Here is a 20,106-nt window from a genome sequence, read left to right as displayed (position 1 = left end):
GCTAACTTTGCATTGCTTTTTATAAACTTTTAACAGATGTGCCCCATTGTTCCTAGTACACTCAAAAGGGATGTTTGGGCTGTAAACAAACTATAACTGGTTTGGGGTCTGTAAAAAAATATATAGTTCTGTCAATGCAGTGCCCTTGTTTGTTTACAGAGGCAGTCGCACCCATGCATGCCTAATACAGGAGAGCAGAAGTAGTCAGTTCACACGACATGAATGTAAGACAAGGCACCATGTAAAAAAATGTATACAATAATTCTTATAAGTTAATAAGCTTTATGTGTCTGTAGTTGAATATTAGCAGACAGTCCCTAAGTACAAGGAGTGGGGGTACACCAACCATGAGAGCGCTGCTGCTTGATGTAGGGAGCGGCATCTTGGGTCAGCACTGAACCCCCCACCGTAAAATAGCCAGTGAATTAAAAACAAAAACACAAAATCCTCATCTTATTTCTGCCCTCGGTGCACTAATTATAACATCACGCATTGCCGTGGCCGGGGGATGGCATAGTTGGATGCTTCCGGGCTGGGGAGAAGAAGCTGAAGGTGAGAATATAGTGTTTTTAAAAAATTTTTTAAAGGGACCCTGCTATAGACATTAAAGGGGAGGGGGAGGGGCAGTACAGGGGACATTACATTACAGGGGGCTCTGCATGGGACATTACATTAAAGGAGGAACTCTGCAGGGGACATTACATTAAATGGGAGGGCTCTGCAGGGGACATAACATTAAAGGGGAGGGCTCTGCAGGGGACATAACATTAAACGGGATCTCCACTGTGGGCATTACATTACAGGGGGACTCTGCAGTGGACATTACATTAAAGGGGGGCTCTGCAGGGGACATTACATTAAAGGGGGATCTTCAGGGGACATTACATTAAAGGGGGTCTCTCCAGGGGACATTCCATTACAGGGGGACTCTGCAGGGGACATTACATTAAAGGGGGCTCTGCACAGGACAATACATTAAAAGGGGGCTCTGCAGGGGACATTACAGTGAAGGGGGGACTCTGCAGGGGACATTAAATTAAAGGGGGGACTCTGCAGGAGACATTACATTAAAGGGGAGACTCTGCATGGGACAAAATTTTTTTAATGGGGGACTCTGCATGGAACATTACATTAAAGAGTGGCTCTGCATGGGACAATACATAAAAGGGGGCTCTGCAAGCGACATTACATTAAAGAGGGGCTCTGAAGGGGACATTACATTAAAGAGGGGACCTGCAGGGGACAATATATTAAAATGGGGCTCTGCAGGGGACAGAAGATTAAAGGGGGCTCTGCAGGGGATGTTTAATTAAAGGGGGCTCTGCAGTGGACATTACATTAAAGGGAGCTCTGCATGGTGCATTTCATTAAAGGGGTGCTCTGCAGTGGGCATTTCATTAAAGGGAAGGGCTCTCCAGGGGACATTCCATTACAGGGGGACTCTGCAGGAGACATTACATTAAATGGTGCTCTGTACAGGACAATACATTAAAAGGGGGCTCTGCAGGGGACATTACATTAAAGGGGGGACTCTGAAGGGGACATTAAATTAAAGGGGGACCCTGCAGGGGACACTATATTAAAGGGGGACTCTGCATGGGACAATAAATTAAAGAGGGGACTCTTACAAGGAACATTACATTAAAGGGGGGTCTTTGCAGGGGACATTACATTAAAGGGGGGGGCTCTGCAGGGGACATTACATTAAAGGGGGCTCTTCAGGGGATGTTCCATTAAAGGGGGGCTCTGCAGGGGACATTACATTAAAGGGGGCTTTGCATGGAGCATTTCATTAAAGAGGTGCTCTGTACTGGGCATTTCATTAAAGGGAGGACTCTGCAGTGGACATTTTATTAAAGGGGACTCTGCTGTGGACATTATATTCAAGGGGGTCCCCGCTGTGGACATTTCATTAAGGGGGGTCTCCTCTGTGGACATTTCATTAAAGGGAGGCCCTGCTGTGGACATTACATTAATGAGTACTTGCTGTATTTCCCTCTCTAGGTTTATACTCCAGTCAATTAGGATTCACATTTTCTTGTGATATAATTAGGCACCTCGGCCAAAGACCAGGGGACATTATAGATGTTTGGGGCTATACAATTGGGGAAATAGTGTCCCCTTTTCTGTAGACCCTTCTTTTTAGACAAACAATAGAAAAAGGAACACTATCAGGAGGGGCTATAGAAAAAGGGCAGCTTCAGGAAAGGATGCATTTTAGACTGAGTGCTACTACCGGGGGCATTCCATTATAGGTGGACTCTGCATGGCACATTACATTGAAGGGGAGCCTTGCAGGCAGGGGTGAACCAAGCCTGTCTGCTGCCCGAGGTGAGCCATAGAGTGGAGAGAGCCCCCCCATATATGTAATATATAAGTGAGTGTCGGGACCAAATCCATCATATTGGTTTGGTGTGGAAATAAATCAATGCAAAATAGGTATAGTGTGCCGCCATGTAATAAAAAATGCATGTAGCATGCCTCCATGTAGTATAAAATGCATACAGCTTTCTGCCATGTAGTATAAAATGTATACAGCGTGCTGCCATGTAGTATAAGATAGATACAGCGTACCGCAATATATTGCAAAATAAATACAGCGTCCCCCCATGTAGTATAAAATACATACAGCGGGCTGCCATGTAGTATAAAATGCATACAGCGTGTAGCCATGTAATATAAAATGCATGCAGAGTACCACCATGCGGTATAATATACATACAGTATACCGCCATGTAGTACAAAGTGCATACAACATATCGCCATGCAGTATAAAATATAAACAGCATATTGCCATGTAGTATAAAAATGCATACAACATATTGCCATGTATTATAAAATGCATACAGCTTGCCGGCATGTAGTATAAAATTCATACAGCATATCACCATGTAGTATAAAATGCATACAGTGTACCGGCATGTAGTACAATGCGTACAGCATGCAGCCATGTCGTATAAAATGCATACAGCGTGCCGCCATGTAGTATAAAATGCATACAGCATGTCGCCACGTATTATAAAATGCATACAGTGTGCCGCTATGTAATATAAAATGCATACAGAGCACCGCCATGTAATATAAAATACATAAAGCATGCCGCCATGTATTATATAATGCATACAGCATACCGCCAGGTGGTATAAAATGCATACAGAGTACCACCATGCAGTATAAGAACATGCAGCATACCACAATGCAGTATGAAATACTGCCATTTAGTGCAAAACACATACAGCATATCCCCATGTAGTATAAAATGCATAGAGTATACTGCCATGTAGTATAAAATGCATACCGCATATCGACATGTAGTATAAAATGCATACAGCATATTGCCATGTAGTATAAAATGCATACAGCGCCCCCCCATGTAGTATAACATGCATACCGCATATCACCATTTAGTATAAAATACATACAGCATATCGCCATGTAGTATAAAATATATACAGTATATTGCCATGTAGTATAAAATGCATACAGCGTGCTGCCATGAAGTATGCAATGCATACAGCTTATCGCCATGTAGTATGAAATGCATACAGCGTGCTGCCATGAAGTGTAAAATGCATACAGCGTTCCGCCATGCAGTATAAAATGCATACAGCTCCCCCCATGTAGTATAAAATGCATACTGCATATCAGCATTTAGTATAAAATACATACAGCATATCGCCATGTAGTATAAAATACATACAGTATATTGCCATGTAGTATAAAATGCATACAGCGTGCTGCCATGAAGTATGCAATGCATACAGCATATCGACATGTAGTATAAAATGCATACAGCGTGCTGCCATGAAGTGTAAAATGCATACAGCGCCCCCCATGTAGTATAAAATGCATACAGTGTTCCGCCATGCAGTATAAAATGCATACAGCGCCCCCCATGTAGTATAAAATGCATACTGCATATCACCATTTAGTATAAAATACATACAGCATATCGCCATGTAGTATAAAATACATACAGTATATTGCCATATAGTATAAAATGCATACAGCATGCTGACATGAAGTATGCAATGCATACAGCATATCGACATGTAGTATAAAATGCATACAGCATATCGCCATATAGTATAAAATGCATACAATGTGCCGCCATATAGTATAAAATGCATACAGCATACCGCCATGTAGCATAAAATGCATACCGCATATCACCATTTAGTATAAAATACATACAGCATATTGCCATGTAGTATGAAATGCATACAGTGTGCCGCCATGTAGTATAAAATACATACAGTATATTCCCATGTAGTATAAAATGCATACAGCGTGCTGCCATGAAGTGTAAAATGCATACAGCGTTCCGCCATGCAGTATAAAATGCATACAGCGTGCCGCCATGCTGTATAAAATAAATAGAGTGTGCTGCCATGTAGTACAAAATGCATACAACATATCGCCATGCAGTATAAAATATAAACTGCATATCGCCATGTAGTATAAAAATGCATACAATATATTGCCATGTATTATAAAATGCATACAGCTTGCCGGCATGTAGTATAAAATGCATACAGCGTACCGGCATGTAGTACAATGCGTACAGTATGCCGCCATGTCGTATAAAATGCAAACAGCATGCCGCCATGTCGTATAAAATGCATACAGCATGCCGCCATGTCGTATAAAATGCATACAGCATATCGCCATGTATTATAAAATGCATACAGTGTGCCGCTATGTAGTATAAAATGCATACAGAGCACCGCCATGTAATATAAAATAAATAAAGCATGCCGCCATGTAGTATATAATGCATACAGCATGCCGCCATGTGGTATAAAATGCATACAGAGTACCACCATGCAGTATAAAAAACATGCAGCATACCACCATGCAGTATGAAATACTGCCATTTAGTACAAAATACATACAGCATATCCCCATGTAGTATAAAATGCATACAGCATATTGCCATGTAGTATAAAATGCATACAATGTGCCACCGTGTAGTATATAATGCATACAGCATACCGCCATGTAGTATAAAATGCATACCGCATATCGACATGTAGTATAAAATGCATACAGCATATTGCCATGTAGTATAAAATGCATACAATGTGCCACCATGTAGTATAAAATGCATACAGCGCCCCCATGTAGTATGAAATGCATACCGCATATCACCATTTAGTATAAAATACATACAGCATATCGCCATGTAGTATAAAATACATACAGTATATTGCCATGCAGTATAAAATGCATACAGCGTGCTGCCATGAAGTATGCAATTCATACAGCATATCGCCATGTAGTATGAAATGCATAAAGCGTGCTGCCATGAAGTGTAAAATGCATACAGCGTTCCGCCATGCAGTATAAAATGCATACAGCGCCCCCATATAGTATAAAATGCATACCGCATATCACCATGTAGTATAAAATGCATACAGTGTGCTGCCATATAGTATAAAATGCATACAGCATGCTGCCATGAAGTATGCAATGCATACAGCATATCGACATGTAGTATAAAATGCATACAGCATATCGCCATATAGTATAAAATGCATACAATGTGCCGCCATATAGTATAAAATGCATACAGCATACCGCCATGTAGTATAAAATGCATACCGCATATCACCATTTAGTATAAAATACATACAGCATATTTCCATGTAGTATAAAATGCATACAGCGTACCGCCATGTAGTATAAAATACATACAGCATATCGCCATGTAGTATAAAATGCATAAAACATACCGCCATGTAGTATGAAATGCATACAACGTGCTGCCATGAAGTGTAAAATGCATACAGCGTTCCGCCATGCAGTATAAATTGCATACAGAGTACCACCATGTAGTATAAAATGCATAAAGCGTGCCGCCATGCTGTATAAAATAAATACAGTGTGCTGCCATGTAGTATAAAAAACATACAGAATACCACCATACCGTAAGAAATACATACATCATACTGCCATTTAGTACAAAATACATACAGCATATCGCCATGTAGTATAAAATGCATACAGCATATCACCATGAAGTATAAAATGCATACAATGTGCTGCCATGTAGTATAAAATGCATACCGCATATCACCATTTAGTATAAAAAACATACAGCATATCGCCATGTAGTATAAAATACATACAGTATATTGGCATGTAGTATATAATGCATACAGCGTGCTGCCATGAAGTATACAATGCATACAGCATGTCGCCATGTAGTATAAAATGCATACAGCATATCGCCATGTAGTATAAAATGCATACAATGTGCCCCCATGTAGTATGAAATGCATACCGCATATCACCATTTAGTATAAAATACATACAGCATATCGCCATGTAGTATGAATGCATACAGCTTACCGCCATGTAGTATAAAATGCATACAGCATATCGCCATGTAGTATAAAATGCATACAGTGTGCTGCCATGTAGTATAAAATGCATACAGCATGCTTCCATGAAGTATAAAATGCATACAGCGTGCTGCCATGAAGTGTAAAATGCATACAGCGTTCTGCCATGTAGTATAAAATGCATACAGAGTACCGGCATGTAGTATAAAATAAATACAGCATGCCGCCATGTAGTATAAAATGTATACAGAGCACCGGCATGTAGTACAAAATACATATAGCATATCGCTGTGTAGTATAAAATGCATACAGTATATTGCCATGTAGTACAAAATATAAGCTCTGATAAATATCACAAATACTGCATATACTTCCAGCTTATAAACATATATACAAACAGTATATACAGCATCTACACACTGCACATACAGCTAATACACACACACATATATATACTGTACAGACACCATATACAGAATATACATAAACACCCATACAGCATATACACATATATACACTTGTAGATACATATATAGAAAAATATACACAGATAAACTAACTTTACCTTTTTTTATGGTCCTGGCAGGTTCGACCTTGTCCTCCTAAGGTGGTGGCGGCTGGAATGGAATCCTTGTAAGGATTCCAACAGGTAGCAGTGACAGAATTAGTTACAGAGACTTGATGATAGATATTATTTAAAGAAGACCTTTAACTAGTCTCTGTAACTAATTCTGTCACCCCAGCTGTTGGAGCAGCTTACAAGGATTCAATTCCAGCCTTTATCTAGTTATTTCATACATTAATCATTGTAAATCATCTTTTCCTTATTATGTAAATGAGGCTGGGCAGATGATGTCTATGAGGTGAAAGAGGTCCTGGGTATGAGGTCAGTCAGAGGGAAGCGGTTCTTTCTTGTTGACTGGAAGGAGTTCGGGCCGGAGGAGAGGTCTTGGGAGCCAGAAGACAACATTCGGGACCGTTCGTTCTTCAGAAATTCCTTCAGGCCAGGAGGAGGGGGAGGCCTTAGCGGGGGTACTGTCACAGGGGGGAGGGAGGGGGGAGGTAATAATTCACAGGCAAAATGTCAGACTCCAGGGACAGTGGACCCACTGGACCACTGCGGATGATGACGTAAGACAACACCTGGGACCGGAGTCTAAGTGGCTCCCGGTTTTCACCAGAGCCCGCCCATGCTGCAGCATGCTACCACCAGGTCGTTCCACAGGTGCGGCTTTGTCCGCAGTGACAACCAAGGCGAGGTACACAGAGGTCAGGCAGAATCGTGGTCGGGAACAGGCAGGAGGTCAGGACGGGCAGCACAGGATCAGAGTCGGGGATGTAGCAACAGGTCAACGCAGTGCCAATTATCGGCGCGCTGGCCCTTTAAATAGAACAGAGCCGGGATACGCGCACCCTAGGCTGCAGCAATGCATGCAAGGAGCTGTGGGAGAAGCAGCTGGAACCCGGCGAGGTAAGGGGAGCACAGCGGGGCACACGGAGGTACACGGACGCGCCTGCGACCCGAGACAAGTGGCACAGAGGCACCCATGACACAACATATGTCCTTGGGGGAGTAAATCTTGGAGAGTCCCTTGTGGAGAAGGACTTTGGCGTACTAGTAGATCATAAATTAAATAACACCATGCATTGTAAATTGGCTGCCTCTAAAGCCAGCAAGATCTTGTCATGTATCAAAAGTGGTATGGACTCTCAGGATAGGGATGTAATATTACCACTTTAGGGTACATTCACACGCGCTATGCCCGCCATGTGCTGGAGAGGAGGAGGAGGAGGCCACTCCTCCCTCCATAGAAAACAATGGCTCACGGCCACACACATGCCGAAAGATAGAGCATGCTCTATCTTTTTGCGGTGTGCAGCCTGGATCCCCGCTGTGCCACTATTGCCGTCTATGGGGACGTACATGCGGCCGCATGTACGGCCCCGCAGACGGCAGTGTGAATAAGCCCTTAGAAGGCATTGGTTCGGCCTCACCTGGAATATGCTGTCAAGTTTTACTGTCCATATAAAGGATGCCCTGGAGCTGGAGAGGGTTCACAAAATGATAAGGTGTATGGAGCGTCTCAGTTATGAGAAAAGATTAAAACAACTAGATTTATTTAGTCTGGAAAAGAGACGACTATGAGGGGACATGATTAATTTATATAAATATATGAATGGTCCATACAAAAAATATGGTGGTAAGTTGTTCCAGATTAAATCAAATCAAAAGACGCGTGGGCACTGTCTCCTCCTGGAGAAAACAAAAACCTGAGGAGACAGGGCTTTTTTACTATGAGAACTGTCAATCTGTGGAATAGCCTGCCTCAGGAGCTGGTCACAGCAGGGACAGCAGACAGCTTAAAGAAGAGTCTAGATGCCTAAATAACATTGACAATTATGTCATATAGAATTGTTTCCCCTAAATCCCTTCCTCATCCAATCCCTTCCCTTCCTTGGTTGAACTTGATGGACGTGTGTGTTTTTTCAACCACATAAACTTTCAAACTAAGTAGTGTATAGGAGTAACAGCATGTCAGGCTGTTACCACTGCTAAAAGATTCAGCCATATGTATAGGCTGCAGGGGGCATGGCCACCGGGACAAGGAAGCCAGCACCAGGAGTCTCACATTATTATACAGACTGTCAGTCATGTGTATAGAAGTATTTCATACACACACAGGGTGCAGGTGGCATGACCACCAAGACCAGGAAGCCAGCACCAGGAGTGTCACATTATTATACAGGTTGTCAGTAATGTGTATAATAGTATCTTATACACACACCGGCTGCAGGGGACGTGGTTGCCAGAACCAGGAAGCACATAAAGGAGTCAGCAGCAGGAGTGTGGCTATGTCTCACACTCATGAATAAGCTGGACAGCTGAATATGATAATGACTCATTGGACCTATCTGAGGTCATTTGCATACAACTTTATAACCTGATAGTTTGATAGTTTACAGGTACCTAGAGGGACAATGTAAGGATAGAGGCAATGCTTTCTAATGGCAGTTTATGAAAATATATTTTGTTTTGTAGGTAAATTTGCCTGACATGTTCTCTTTAAGGGAGTAATGGAAAATGCTCACAGGCTGAGCTCCATCATATTGCAGCAAACACCCACAGGTAACATCCACAATAGGTGATGCCACCAATCGCAGGTGTTAAGCCTTTAACTACAGTGAGCAAGGCCACTGGCAGTGCGTGGGTACACCCATATTGGGCAGGGGATCGATGATCAGTTCCCTGTCAATGCTGCAGATCTGTAACAGGGTGTCAGTGGCTTAGAAGTACAATCAGTAAGAAGTGCCATATATACTCGTGTATAAGCAGAGTTTTTCAGCACAAAAAAATTACTGAAAAACCTCACCTCGGCTTATACACGAGTCAATAAAAAAAAATAAACTTACATACTCACCCTCTGACGCCCTGTTCCTTGGCATGGCTCCCAATCCTCGGTGCGTCTCCTCTTCTATCTTCTGGCTGGCTGCATACTACATGGGGCTGGCTGGCTATATACTACAGAGACTGGCAGACTATATACTACAGGGGGCTGGCTGTATACTACATGGGGCTGGCTTTATACTACTGGGGGCTGGCTGGCTATATACTGGAGGCTGTGACCAATGCATTTCCCACCCTTGACTTATTCTCAAGTCAATAGGTTTTCCCAGGTTTTGGTGATAAAATTAGGGGTCTCGGCTTATATACGGTTCGGATTATACTAGCCTACACAGAGCTCTACACAAAGAAAAATTTAAAGAATTACAGATTTTTTTTGCAGGTGAGGACATAAACTAGTTATATCTGCCTGAAATAGAACACTTAAAAACATGGTTTCTAACAGTGCCGACAGCATGCCGGCAGTTGCACACAAGAATATGTGATGTGCAGCCGCGCTTAAATATATATACCTTCTATACCTCCATATGCCTCTGATGGCACAGCAACCATATAGGGGGGCTGTAGAAACGCATCAGGCATAAGGTATATTGGGCAGAACAGGCAGAACATTATAATCCGCAAAAGAATTTGATTTTAGCCTAGCTTTTATTTTTTCCAAATAGTGTTCTAGTGCAGTGTGCTTGGAATTGATGAGAGCGAGATCCCGCTAAACTGGCTATATCTAAATCCTGCTATTCGAGACACATGCCCTGAACCGACTACTTTTTCACATTATCACTTTAGTTCGGTGTGGGGGTATTATTGTGATAGAGTGGGATCCTATAGGATTCAATCATCCTAGGTCTCATTATTCCCTATGCACACTGAAAGCCTGAACTGATTGTTTAGTGGCTGAGGAGTGGACTTTATATTAAAAGTTTACAATAAAATTTAATTTTAAGTGTTCTATTTCAGGCACATATTCACATAAACACAAACCTTCTATCTGACTTTGAATGTTCTTCTTAGAGGACATAAACTAGACAAACTAATAGCTGGTGTAAAGTACAACTCCACAGTTCTAAACCACCACAGATACATCATCCAGCATGATTTATTTGCTGCAGATTAAGGCTGCATTCACACTGCCACCAGGGGGGCGTATATACGGCCGACGTATATGCGGCCAATATACGTCCCCCATAGATGGCAATGGGCGCACACGTGCAGCACTGTATCGCTCCGTACCCGGGAAAAAGATAAGACATGTCCTATCTTTTCCGGTATTACGGTATTACGTGCGCCATATGTTCCTATGGAGAGGGGCGGGGGTGAGCAGCCCTCCTCCTCTCCCCGCGCGCTGCCATGTGCCCGCCGTGCTACAGTACGGCGGGCAACGGCAGTGTGAATTTAGCCTAAGACTGTGCAGTCTGACTCTGCACTGGTCTATTCACTGACTCCCCCAATATCTCTTTGACCAATTAGTGAAATATGTTACAATGTTTTGCACTATGATACAACAAGCTAACAGGTACAGTAGATTTTATTCTTGATATACTTCTTATTACATAAAAACATTAATGATTCAACACAAGGACACCAGTTATAAATGATTTATTATCTCTAAGTAAGACTGAACGAGGAACCGCTTTTGTGTTCTCATAATAGTAACAGTTCATGTGTAGAGGTTGTACAACACACTACTTGTAGCAATATGCATGATAAGAACCAGACTGGCTAAAAATAATGTTAACATGAATAATCCATGGCCTTCAAGCATCCACAAATAAAAATAACATTTCTTGTCATACTCAATAATCAATACACTGTCTATAATAAATCTTACAGATATCATTTAGTCCTCCCATCATATCTAAGAAGTAACAATTGCTTCCCATATATTTTATATTCTATAATTTTAAATGCATTTCTCTGTCTTTAGATTTAGAAATGACAACATATTTTATATAAATAATGGAGGATAGCTAAGGAAACATACAGAGCACGACACAATGGAACCTCCTAAAAATAGTCCATTGAGGTCAGGGGTTCAGTACATACAAATATGTCAAATGTTAGCTGTGTAAAAAATACAATAAAGGAAAAATTAATTTCTAAAATCACTGGAGTAGCTACATTAGAATTTGCTTTTAATGAAAAAAATGTTTCCTATTAAATTTTTCTTTGTGAAATAGATTACTGAAGCATACACTTATACTGGACAATACAGAAGACTTATGGTATACTCATCTCTCTTTAGCAAAGGAGGAAGAAAAGAGATAAAGATGGCATCCAATGCAACAATACATGTACTTGACATTTGCATAGGAAAATGATCACCTGAGGGCCCATCCCAAAGATAGGCCTTTTATATGAAATTGGTGAGGCTTAACAGCCAGCATCCCCCACAGATCAACTGTTCTCGCCAGCTGATAAACAGAAAACATAAAAGGAAGCAGACAGCTCCATTCTTTGTGTAAGTCATTACAGATTAAATCTCATTCAAATAAATGGAAGCTGTTTGTAGTAACTTATTCTGACCACTACAAAGAGAAAAGAGCTGTCCACTTAATGGGGGTTATTTACTAAGGGTCCCGCGGCCGTATTTCCGTTGGATTTTCCAACGTTTTTCGGGATTTGTGCAGCTGGTACAGGGATTTAGAAGGGGATAGTGTTGCACGCGATCGAATTGTGCACGGCTGCGCTGCTTTCGTGTAACAGAAATTGGGGGGCGGGCCGTCTGATTCGGACAGCCAGGATTTAACTTTAAAATTGTGTTGCAAGCCCAAGCACTTACATGCACCGGGAAGAAGAAGGTGAACTCCGGTGGACCTGATCGGGGAAGCGACACATGCAGGATATTGGGGGCACGATGTAAGTGAATCGCGGCACAGAGCATTCTCGTCGGACACTCCGGATTGAGGAACGTGCAGGATCGGGTAAGTAAATGTGCCCCATTGTGTCATTCACTTTTATTATCTGCTGAGCAACTGATCTGAAGGGTAGCTGCTGCTGGAGTCCTTCATCACTCCAACAAATGGGGCACTGTACATGTAATTCCATGGCAAATGCAAAATGAAAGCCTAGTATGGCTGTATGGTGGGTCAGAAAAAACAATGTTGCCACACATCAGGCCTTCTTAACTATGTCATTGACATAGTCAATGGCATGTCCATTGAGCACACCACGGGGTTTATAAGATATTACGTAGTACAGTGTGTAATCTTTGCATATGTTGGAACCTCTACAGTGACATATTCCCTTTGCATCTTCACTCCACTTTGCCCATGTGTTGAGGGTTAAGCCCTTTCAGAATTTCCTGATAGGATTTTCAGAAATGTCTTTTCAAATCCACACAACCCCTTTAAATATGTACAATATGTCCATTTGGTCCTTTCTAATGATGGTCAATACTTTCTCTCATCAAAGACAATATAAGACTGCCCCATCATATAGAGAATCCTTTAACACATAACATTTACCATCATCCTCACACTTTCTATATGCCTTCAAGAATATTTTTTATTTCTAGAAACATGCCAGGGCAGGAATATGTATATATATATATATATATATATATATATATATATATATATATATATAAACTATGTACTGAACATCTCAGAAACCATAGGTCTAAAGATATTGCTTTGTGATACTGTTGAAGACTAAGTTCACATCCACTTTGTGCTTTGCGTTGTTGCAGAGAATCATTTTGAAAGGCACATATGTTGCATAATTTGTCATCAGTTTTCCAATTTACTTCAATGTACTTCATATGTCAGGAGGAAAGTTGTGTCAAGCTAATGGATGGGGAAATTAGTTTTTTTTACTTTGAAGCAAATGGGGAAACTAAAGAAAAAATGGATGACAAACTGTTGACAACTGATGAATTCACACATCTACTGAAAACAATGGGGCATTCATTATTTTTGGCACTAGGTGTTGTTTTTTGGCAACCGATTTTAGCAGTGATTGGCACTGTGAAGTTATATTGGGGTGTGTTTGTGCCACTGTAAGAACAAATGAGCACCAGAAAAGGCAAACCAAATTCATGATGGCGTTTAGAAGTTGGTAGACGTGCTTTTTGTTGGTCTAATTTTAACCAGAAATATTTTGGGGAAACTGATTTTGGGGAAAGTGCAAGATTGAAAAGCTGTGCCCATTGAGCGACAAAAAAAAGGCACGAGTGTCGGAAAAGGAGCTAAATTGGTGTTGCAAGCTGTAAAAAATATGGCGCAAGTGGCACAGGCAAAAAGGCAGCCAAAAAACTGTCGGAAAGTTAAAATCTGTTGAATAATAAATGCCCCCAATGGGTGTTATAACTGACGGAACAGAAAGCAAATGCAGATATGAACCTTAGTCTTACATTTATAAAAAAAAACATAGAAAACTAGTAGACTCATTGGGCAGCAGATTTACTAAGCTAAATATGCTAGAATCCTTTCTTAACTAAAATAAAAACCTAGCCTACTTCATGAGCACTACATTTATTGGCCCAGGTTTATCAAAAGTTTCAGATTACTGAAAACTTGCACACGGTCTTCAATAATCTGGCACACCCTGCTCTGCTCTGGAAGTGTGCAGCATGTTTTTGTCGAGCACCTTTCACATACAGACAGAAAACTGGCACAGCCTGAATAATATATCAGGGCCATTAGCCCAGATTTATAAATAGTGAGGATTAGGCCTGTTCCACACTTGCCTAATGAACTCGCATCACACTCGCAACGCATGCTGATTGGATTGCGCGGTCCGAACACTGCGAACCGGGACTGAACTGACATGCTGAGTTCACTCCTGGTGTGCAGCGTTCGGGACGTGTGTTCTAAGCGGCATGCGTTGCGAGTGTGATCCGAGTTCATCGCATCACACTCGCAAGTGTGGAATGGGCCTAACTGTTTGCCTCACTAATGTGCAGAGTGCACCAGATTATTGAACACTGGCACACAGTCTTCAATAATCTGGCGCACCCAACATGTGTCGATCGCACTGAAACTGTATACACCAGGGTTTTTTTTTTGTCAAGCTTTCTACATTAATGCGTCACACCTCTTTGTGCAGAGTTTTGTATTGCGGTGGACACAGTGCAGCTGCAACACAAAACTGGCGTGAACACCATAAATACAAGTATTTATGTGCAAAATTAAACAGTTTTTTTTTAAACATAAAACTGCTGCATCCAGTTTAATAAATCTGGGCCATTATGTTTTGTTTATTGCATAATTTTGTTCTCAGAATGGTGACTTAGCAGCATAGGGTGTAGTATAGTAGAAGACGGAAAGGACTAGCATGTGACAAAGTGCTCTAAAACCAGAATCCTAGAGGTAGTAAGGCATCCAATACCTGTACTACTAACTGCTGGAAACTGTGTAGAGGTTTACTCAGTAGATTAGGATTAGTAAATCTGCCCCAATGTATGTATGGTGCTCTAGATGAAGCACTGCCCTTTCCATATGAATCCAGCCCTGTTAACTATTTCATATCCACTGCACTTTCTGCTCAGTCTATACTGAAAGCCTGTTTACTCTTCCCCAATCATTCTGCAACTTCCCTTTACTTTCTGTGTACTGTATCATATTTTTTACTTCAATTGGTACATTCACATCCCAAATATTGTGCTAAACACATACTGAACAAATAATACATATTAATTTATAAAATAATTTTCAGGTTGTACAGATTCTGCTTTTACTGTAGCTGAAGGCAAAGGAGAAAAGGCAAAGTCTGACTTCTTCATCTTCTATTTCTTCGTATGACTGTTGAGTTTTGCCTTTAAATGCTCATATCCATGTGTTAGCATCTCTTATATATAATCCATTTACAAGCCATTGTTATATTTTATCATAAAGCAATCTCAGGAATTTGCACAGCTAATTTGCACTCTGCACATATGATCAGAGAAGGTCACCTTTTATATATAACTGCTGAGGTCATGAACACGTTCAGCTGATGTGTATTCACAGCAATGTGCTGCCATGCATCTGACAATAAGGTCAACTCACATATTGCAGAGAACTTTGTCATGACTGCTGTAAACAGAATATTCCAAGAGTTAGTTAGGTTTTTTGCTAGTTTCAGAAAAGACCAAGTATCACAGTTTTGTACATTAGGCCTTTTCAGTCTAAGGAGAAATATGAAGATATAAAAGTCTTTTGTAGAATGGTCTTGAAGCAGCATCTTCTTGAAGGAGATCACAAAGTCACTGAATGACAGGAGCTGACCTGTCATTTGTAATTGTTCGCTTCAGCTTAACGTGAGCAAAGGGGTTGGTCCTTGAAAAACAAAAGAAAGCAACTAAGTATACTAAAAATGTATTTATTTAATGTTGTGTACAAATTAAGTGTGTTTTCTAAAGCTACTATGGATATACATTGGAAAAATATTATTAAAGTGTTTAAAATCACAATTCTCTAAAAGAAGAAGCAGAAACCCCCATATTCTATTCACTTTCACATAATATAAGACTAAGACCATATACTCTGTGCTCTCATGTGAACACTATAATGAAACCTTACTGACCCCATTATCATGAATGGGTTCCATGCCTTTCTTAAAGGACATTTACAACCAGATGCATTGTAATCCTATGAACTGAGTCATCCAAGTGTTCCTGAGCAGCCGCTACTCAAGGAATGAGTTCTCATGCATGCGTAAGAATTGCAGACGGCCTTCTGACGTCACAGGCTGTGGGTGGGAGGGGAGAATATTGAGTGGCTGGGGGATGCTTAATTAGTGAAGCCATTAGGCACTCAGATGACGTGACCCCGAGCACCTACCACTCATTTACCTCATTTTATAAAGTTATTTTCTCCAGCGGAATGATGTCCTGATACCAGCTAAAGAGTACCATCATCCCCTAGAGGTAACAAGCAGGCTTGTAAGGACAGTCTGCCACCAGTAATATGATGTGCTTTAAAATGGGTATATCATTATCCTACCTTCTAATAGAGATAGGAACTTATTTTAAAGGAGTACACTACCCATATATCCTTTGTGGGAGCTTGGTGGAACTGGCTGACTGGACCAGTAGAGGAAATGATTTAAACGGTCATTTTATCATTCGCAAGAGCTTCCCACTCATTTGAATATCACCATGCAGAACAACTCATTACAGTAAATGAGGTAAGACTGCTAGATGTGCCTGACAGGTTCCCTTTAACGGCATCATAAACCCTGTGTAACCAAGACATCTAAATGTTATAGATTTGAGCACAAACAAATGAAACAAACAAGGGAGCTCTACATTAGATTATAATAAAACCTTGGTTGTCTCTCCTTCAGTATTCTGAAAACTGGGGCAATATGAATGTGTCAGATGTTCAGAGAGAGTAAAAGAATGTCACTTGATGTACATATGACCAGATTTTGTACAGACATAAGGTTATGTTATGCAGGACTACAGAATAATGCTCCAATACTCTGGCAAGCATTCCCACCCCAAGTATAAGAAGAGTTTAGGAGAGACTAAGTTCATCTGTGGACTGGAGAACCCGACTACGGCACCTAACTTCACATTCCATAGGTGCCGGCATCTTAGATGGCTGATCAACATCATTGGAGGGTGGTTGAGACTTGTAGGCTTGCCATGTGTAATGATCTCTAATAGCCAGCAGATGGCAGGATATTAGAGATCAGCAGTAATATTGCTATATACAGGTGGTCCCCTACTTAAGAACACTCGACTTACATACGACCCCTAGTTACAAACGGACCTCTGGATATTGGTAATTTATTGTGCTTTAGTCCTAGGCTACAATAATCAGCTGTAACAGTTATCACAGGTGTCTGTAATAAAGCTTTAGTGTTAATCCTGATTCTTATGAAAACCCAACATTTTTAAAATCCAATTGTCACAGAGACCAAAAAAGTTCTGGTCGGGGATTACAATGATAAAAGATACAGTTCCGACTTACATACAAATTAAACTTAAGAACAAACCTACAGACCCTATCTTGTATGTAACCCGGGGACTGCCTGTACTCCAATACAGTAGCATTACAAAATATAGTATTAGCAATCAGACCCTGCAAGTACCCTGGAGGGTCTGAAATAATGGTAAAAAGGTTTTATAAAAAATATTAAAAAAAATGTAAAAAAAAGAAGAAAGTTTAATTACTCCCCTCCCCCTTTTACTAGATAATATATAAAATAAACAAACAGTAAAAATCATAAATATGCCCATAAAATGCCAGGTCCCAAAATGCCAGGTCCCAAAAAATATAGTGTTCCCGGTAGTGAACACTATGACGGAAAACGCCACAAATGTGTTTTTTTGTCAGTTTCACTGCACTTGGAATTTTTTTTCTAGCTTTTCAGCACATTGCATGAAATATTAAATGGCACCACTAAAAAGTACAATTTGTCCCGCCGATGACAAGCACTAACACTGTCATTTTTACTCTGTAAACGTAAAAATAAAAAAGTGAATAAAATAAGTTGTGCAGGGGCTTAATCACCCAGTGCTCCCTGCACATTGAGCTTATGCCAACTAAGTTCATCACCCAAAGGTCTAAGGTGGCTTTCATCATCAGCCTCCTCTCCGGGAAGGCCCTGGCATGGGCGACTCCTCTCTGGGACAGGAAAGACCAGGTTACAGCTGACATCACCTCCTTCTTCGCTGAGGAACCTGCTCGGGCATCTTCAGCTCAGACTGCATTGCTGAACCTGCATCAAGGGGACTCATCTGTTAGTGACTATGTGGTTAGGTGGCCTCTGAGCTAGCCTAGAACAAAGCAGCTCTAATTGCGACCTTTTAAAAGGGACTTTCGGGACAAGCTAATGATGCACTGTCTGCACGTGACTTGCCGTCTACTCGTAATAAACTCATCTCTGCCGGGGGCCCAGAGCTCCAAATGGGCCCACCACTACGATGGACCTCATGTCCGTCCTTGCATGGTCCGTGCGCCTCACAGGCCTGTCCGCCCTCTCCTATGCGGTCTGTTTTCTGACCCTGCCACCACATCCCGACTGAGTGACATCCAGCTGGGGTGAGTATAATTGCTACATACAGTATATAAATTCATGTATATGTTTTTATGTGTATATATGCTGTATATGTATTTGTGTGTATATATGATGTAAATCTGTGCTTATGCTCTATATACTGGATGCGTATGTATATATATGCTGTATATCTGTGCGTATGCTCTATATACTGGATGCATGTGTATATATGTTGTAAATCTGTGATTATTCTCTATGTACTGGATGTGTTTGTATATATATGCTATATATCTGTGCATATGCTTTATATACTGGATACATTCGTATATATATGCTGTATATCTGTACATATGTTCTATATACTGGATGCTTGTATATATATGCTGTATATCTGTGCGTATATGTTGAATATACTGGATGCTTGTGTATATATGCTGTATATCGGTGCGTATGCTCTATATACTGGATGCTTGTGTATATATGCTGTATATCTGTGATTATTCTCTATATACTGGATGAGTGTGTATATATGATGTATATCTCTGCGTATGTGTTGTATATACTGGATGTGTGTGTATATCTGTGTGTATGTGCTGTGGGTATATATTGGATCTGTGTGTATATATACTGTATATTCTGGATGTGTGTATATATGCTGTATATACTGGATGCGTGTTTATCTTGTATATATTGGATGCGTGTGTGTATGCTGTATATATTGGATGTGTGTGTATATAAGCTCTCTACATACTGGATGCTTGTGTATATATGCTGTATATCTGTGTGTATGTTGTATATGGTGTAAATTGGATGTGCATATACTGTATGTGTGTATACATGTAGGAATCTGTAGACACAAGTATGAGTATAAAAATGATTGTGATTGTGTATAAACATGCATGTGTTTTTGAGGGAAAGGTCTGCTATGGAGCCCAGCCTCTGATCAGAAAATGTAATAACAACAGCGACCACATCCTTATCGCCGATGCAATTGAAAGATATGATTGTCTCTTAATGTGTCCAAGCTCAGATGACAGGGTCATGCGGCCACATGAGTTCACTGTGCCGGCCCTGGCCCTGAGCAAGCGCAAGTCTGGGTCCGATGTTGGCCTCACCTGGCTCCTGCATTCCAAAGACCACTTTAGCCATCTGCCATGACAGTAACCGATGCAGCTGGGCAGAGCTTGGCGGTCTTCCCAGGAACGTTCTAGACAACCTCAGGAGAACCTCTGCCTCTATTGTGCCTGACCGGAACACTTCCTTCAGACCTGTCCACTCCGTCCTCAGCATCCGGGAAACACACACCTAGGGTTCTTGGGAGAAGCATCCCTAGGTGAGAACAAAGCTTCTCCACGTCTGAACCTGTCTTACTCAGCTCCGGGACAGGTAATCCTTTTCCAGCCTCTGCCTGCTTGGATTCCGGTTCGG

At 41.1% G+C, this 20,106-nt stretch overlaps 1 protein-coding gene across 4 annotated transcripts in view; it reads right to left on the bottom strand.

The window, feature by feature from the left end:
* Window positions 1–11,330: 11,330 nt before the first annotated feature.
* LOC140064031 (BAR/IMD domain-containing adapter protein 2-like) overlaps window positions 11,331–20,106 on the bottom strand; it is a 152,455-nt gene continuing 143,679 nt past the window's right edge. For all 4 annotated transcript variants that reach the window (XM_072110434.1, XM_072110433.1, XM_072110435.1 and 1 more), the window contains one exon: window positions 11,331–16,007. In XM_072110434.1, coding sequence (XP_071966535.1) covers window positions 15,935–16,007 — 73 coding nt within the window. In that variant the 3' untranslated portion in view covers window positions 11,331–15,934. The remainder of the gene's footprint in view (window positions 16,008–20,106) is intronic.

This window comes from Engystomops pustulosus, chromosome 6 (genome assembly GCF_040894005.1).
Source record: "Engystomops pustulosus chromosome 6, aEngPut4.maternal, whole genome shotgun sequence".
Lineage (NCBI taxonomy): Eukaryota > Metazoa > Chordata > Amphibia > Anura > Leptodactylidae > Engystomops > Engystomops pustulosus.
Note: the sequence above shows the minus strand (reverse complement) of the source record. Positions and strands in the feature narration are given on the sequence as shown.